The sequence below is a fragment of the Papilio machaon genome, chromosome W, assembly GCF_912999745.1.
Source record: "Papilio machaon chromosome W, ilPapMach1.1, whole genome shotgun sequence".
Classification (NCBI taxonomy): domain Eukaryota; kingdom Metazoa; phylum Arthropoda; class Insecta; order Lepidoptera; family Papilionidae; genus Papilio; species Papilio machaon.
This window is the reverse complement of record NC_060015.1, coordinates 4,492,457-4,497,804: the sequence shown is the minus strand read 5'-3', so window position 1 is coordinate 4,497,804 and position 5,348 is coordinate 4,492,457. Positions and strand designations below refer to the sequence as shown.

The 5,348-nt window shown below is 38.6% G+C and overlaps 1 protein-coding gene across 1 annotated transcript; it reads right to left on the bottom strand.

Annotated features, from left to right (window-relative positions):
- Nucleotides 1–649: 649 nt before the first annotated feature.
- Nucleotides 650–5,125, bottom strand: LOC123722945. The gene is made up of 2 exons (XM_045685499.1): nt 3,712–5,125; nt 650–1,275 (listed from the first exon to the last, which is right to left on the bottom strand). Exons 1-2 carry the CDS (start codon nt 5,123–5,125, stop codon nt 893–895), a joined length of 1,797 nt encoding a protein of 598 aa, XP_045541455.1. The 3' UTR covers nt 650–892.
- Nucleotides 5,126–5,348: the final 223 nt, after the last annotated feature.

Sequence of the window (5,348 nt, the reverse complement as noted above, 5' to 3'; positions counted from 1 at the left end):
ATCATTTATAATCATATTAAAAGTAATGTAGTTGACATTAATTATTTGATATGTTTATTCATTAAACCAATGTAATAATTAATGCATAAGTATTATAATATGTGAAATTTTATGTAAATAATAAATTTTATATATATATTATATATTAAATTTTATTTTATATGTATTTTATTTATGTTTTTATGCAATATAAATTGTGGTTAGTAATCTGGCTGATATACAAGGACTAACAGTTCAAATAGCATTTCATTTAAAAATGAAATTCGTAAAGCAAGCATTGTCCTTAGAAGTAAATAGCTTAAAAGTCAGTAATAATCGAGGAATCGTAAACCATAGTCCTTTACCTTGGGCTATCTAGAATAACTTTCTCCCTATTCAACTCTATTGCTACAAAATTTTCTGAAAATATTGTTATGCTTTTTAAATTTGGTATTTATTTGTACGATTATCATATTCTTTCCATTTTGACACTAATCTGACATCTGCTTGCTTACGTTTGTTTTCTATCGTTTTTCCGAATATTGAATTATTTAATAACTTGAAGAAATCTTTTTCAAATACTGTTTTGGAATTTTGACGTAGACTAGTATTAAGCTATATGTATTTTTTGAGAAAATTGTCTTGTCTAAAACTTATTACACGGTGTGTTCTATCTTTAGTAGATAGAATGGTGCCTTAAGTTAAACAACCGGATACTTTAAAATAGTATAATTAAAAAATACATGTGAACGTTACGGTGATCTCGGGACAAGTGGCACACCCGCGACCGATTTGTATTAAAAAATGCCCAAGCGCCTGATGCGGGCGACGGCAATTTTCGCGCCACTATGCCCCGACGCAATATTGAGCAGGCGTCAGTCTGAACATCCTCCCGGCCGTTGAAAGATCACTTTCAACCTTGAAGTTCCTCGGCTGTCGGTAGCTTGCACAGCCTTACTAGAGATCGGCGCACACAGCCTTTATTAGTGGTGATGTCTGCCACTCTCGCTATTCCATCGGATCCCGTGATGAGCCGTAGTACTCTCCCGAGCTTCCAAGATAGTGGAGGAGCATTGTCATCTGCTAAGAGTACCATATCTCCTATGTCCAGCTTTGATGTACTGCTTTTCCATTTTGTTCTCTGCTGCATCTCAGACAGATATTCACGCTGCCATCTTTGCCAGAAGTGTTGCTGCATTTTTTCTAAGCGTTCATAGCCTTGGAGTGTACTTTCCTTAGAGTCACCCAGATGTTGCGACGGTGGAGCAGTTAACGGTCTCCCGATCAAGAAGTGTCCTGGGGAAAGGGAAAGGAGGTCATTAGGAGAGGATGATAGGGGACACAAGGGACGGCTGTTCAAAATCGCCTCCACTTGTGTAAACAAAGTATTAAGTTCCTCAAAAGTAAGGTGGCTATTGCCAACGACGCGTTTTAAGTGGAATTTAGCCGACTTAACGCCGGCTTCCCAAATACCACCAAAATGAGGCGAGTAAGCCGGAATAAACTTAAACTGGATAGAATTTTGACTTGCAAAATCAAATAGAGAGTTTTGATTTTGCTTGATAAATGATCCTAACTCCCTTGCGGCTGCTACTAAGTTAGTTCCGTTATCACAAAATATTTCCGTTGGCCTGCCTCTGCGCGCTACGAAACGCCGAAGTGTCATTATGAATGCATCCTTTGTTAAATCACTCACAGCTTCGAGGTGGATGCATTTATAACGCAGACATACGAACAAACACATGTAGCATTTTATTAGACGACTTCCACGGCCCTTACGATTTACGATCGTGAACGGTCCCGCGAAGTCCAGACCCACTGACAAAAACGGATGACCTGGGGTTATACGTTGGAGTGGTAGATTACCCATTTTAGGTTGCAACGTTTCACCGCGCACACGTCTACACCGAACACAGTTGTTAACTGTCCGCCATGCGAGATGTCGTCCATTTACTGGCCACACTGTTTCCCTTACGATAGATAATAACAGTAAAGGACCCGCGTGCATATTGTTGACGTGTTCTCTTTCAAAGTGCAGTCTTGTTAACCTGTGCGAGGCATGAAGTAAAATAGGGTGCCGTTTCTCATACGAATAATAATTAGCCGCATCCAACCTACCTCCAACTCGCATTAATTTATTACTTAAGAATGGAGACAAACTTAAAATTTTGCTTTTATTACTTAAAGGTTTATTTTTAGCTAGCAGATCGTATTCAGTTGTGAAGGATTGAGTTTGAGCGATAATACATAATGAATGCCATGAGTCACGTAATTCCTCAACTGTTAATAAACCTACGCGTTTTGCATTGCTATTTCTAGTGTTAAATATGAATCTTTGCACATAAGCAAATGAACGTTGTAATCTATTGAGAGAAGAATATCTTTCAAAATCTAAAAAAGGTTTACTAATTGTTGCAGAGTGCACTTTCAATTCGGGTAAAGGATCAGATTCCTTGGCATTCAATACTGGCCATTTGTTTTCATTTTCAAGCAAAAATGTTGGTCCCGACCACCAAAGTGACAACGACATCATGTTTTTTGCATTTACCCCTCTTGAAATGCAATCCGCAGGATTTAAATCGGTTGGAACGTATCTCCATGATAGCGGTGAAGCATGCTCCAATATTTCGCTAATACGATTAGCTATAAATGTTTTCAGTCTAGTGATATCACCTTTAATCCAGCCCAGAACCACACTCGAGTCACACCAGTACACAATCCTGGCGGGCTTGTATCTCAAGGAATCGACTACAGACTTAGTAAGTTTAGTAGCAAGCAAAGCGGCACATAACTCTAATCGTGGGATACTGGTCGGCTTTAATGGTGCTACTTTAGACTTAGCACATAGTAATTTGACGGTGACGTCACCATTTGTGCTAATTGACTTAATATAAACACATGATCCATATGCGGACTGAGAAGCGTCACTAAACGAATGTAATTCTATATATTTAGGAGAATCACACAACACCAACCTCGGAATTTGTAAATTAGATAAGAATTTTAAGTTGTCTGTAAATTTAGTCCATTCCTTTTTTATTTCGGAGGGTACTGGTTGATCCCAGTCCAGCAAAAGGATTTCCCACCAAAAGGATCGAATATTTTGAAGGAATTTGACATTATAAAATGTTTCGTTATAGGTACATCTGGTTCCTGTGTCACCCTAATAGGAAAATGTAAAGTGTCGCTAGAGGGTTTCCATCCAAGACCAAGAGTACTCGAAGACTCGCTGATAGTTAGACTGTCTTGCTTATTTATGTCAAGGTTATCAAATACATACGGATGATTGCTCTTATATTTTCGAAGATTAAAACAACCTGATTTTAATGCATTGGATACTGACTTTTGTATGTAAATTAATTGCTGAGGATCATCAGCTCCTGTTATTAAATCATCTACATAAAAATCATTTTGGATGATGTTTTTGATAAGTTCATCATCTTGTTCCTGTCCTAGCTGCCACAAACACCGTGTACTGAGGTAACTTGCGCTTGCTGTGCCATAGGTTAAGGTATTTAAGACTAACGTTTGGATGGGGCGTGACTCGTCCTCTCTTCACAAAATTAGCTGCAAGTTCCTATCACTTTCGTTTACAAGCAAAGCGGCCATGCCTATACATTTTTTCCACATCTCCAGTGAGTAGGTACTTGTATTGCCTTGCCCGAATTAGGATGGAAAAGAGGGTGTCTTGGACATTGGAGCCTACCATCAAAATATCATTCAATGAGTAACCTGATGTAGAAGAGGCTGAGCCGTCGAATACTACGCGGAGCTTGGTAGACTCGCTCTCTTGACGTATGACCGCATGATGACACAAGTAGTACGCTGGGGGAGGGACAGGTGAACTATTATAATTAGATACAGAGAGATGCCCTAATTCTGCATATTCTCTTATGAATTTTGTGTATTCAGATTTAAGGTTTGGATTACGCTTGAACCGTTTTTCTAAATTAATAAATCGTTTTTTAGCAAGATTATAGCTATCACCTAAACAATCTACTGATTCTTTCAAAGGTAATTTGACACAAAACCTACCTTCTTCATCTCTAATGGTATTAGCGAGAAAGTGCCTTTCACACGCGCTTTCATCTTCACTTATGATTGACTTTTTCGAAACTTCTTCTAACTCCCAAAACTTAGAAACTAACTGTTCTATATTTTCATTTTGTGATGAAGAGACAATGTCGTGATTATAGTGTATCCTATTGCTAGATACTGCTGAATTTATAGGGCCAGAGATTATCCAACCTAACTGTGAACTCCTTAACTTAGGATTGTTTGGTCCTAGAGAACGTTGTTCGTTGCCTAGAATGTCCCAGAAGAGATCAGCACCTATTAGTACATCTATGGGAGCTGGCTGATAAAACATGGGGTCAGCCAACTGAATATTTTCTGGTAATTTAATTGACTTGATGTCAACCGGCGTCTTTGGTAAACGACCGGTGAGCTCATTTAACACAAAACACGATAAAATTGCACTGAAATTACTATTTGTTGCTTTTAATTGAATATTACAACTTTCAATTACATTCATTGAAGAAGTATTGCCTACACCAATGACCTTTAGTGTGTCAATGTGGCGAGACTTTAATGACAGTCTGGTCTTTAGGGACTCAGATATAAATGACGATTGGCTTCCGCAATCTAAAAGAGCACGAACTTTGACCTTTTGATGATCAACTGGATTCGATACTTCAATGATAGCAGTAGATAATAACACCTCATTTGTATTGTGATTAGAATAGTTAACGATAATTTCATTTTCATCTTGTTCATCAATGAGAGCGAGGTGGCTTGAGGAGGATGATGGGCGATGGAGCAGACTATTGTGCCGCTCGGTGCAGCCGCGTTCACGGCATGGACCCATGCGACACTCGCTTTCGGGGTGACCTTGTCTTAAACAATTAACACACAGTTTATACTTCGTCACGTCCATCATTCGCTCGTCAACCCCCTTCGCTTTAAACGTTGGACAATCATATATCCTATGACGCTCATTGCAAATAATACACATAAATGTAGTATTTGGCTTCTTGCTACAAATTTTGCTGGTGCTCGCAAACGATTTTACGACATTGTTTTGATTTTGACCTTGCCTTTGAATATAATTATTATTAGCTATAGAACGCACAGGGGCACTGGTCATCTTTGACACGCTACTAACGTCAGACCGATTATTACGATTCAATGACTCGAGCACATCAGCACGGTCTATCATAAATTTATAAAATTGTTCGAGGGTAGGTACGTCGCCTTCCAAATTGTTGCGATATTCCTCCCATTTTAACAACGTATTGCTATCTAACTTAGATGATAACATAAATATTATTAGTACATCCCATTTGTCAGTGGGCTGTTCTAGGCTTGTT

Coding starts and splice junctions, on each gene's coding strand:
- LOC123722945 (XM_045685499.1), bottom strand. CDS start 5,125: ATGACCAGTGCCCCTGTGCGTTCTATAGCTAATAATAATTATATTCAA. Junction 1,276..3,711: donor CTCAGCCTCTTCTACATCAG/GTTACTCATTGA, acceptor CCCTTTCCCCAG/GACACTTCTTGATCGGGAGA.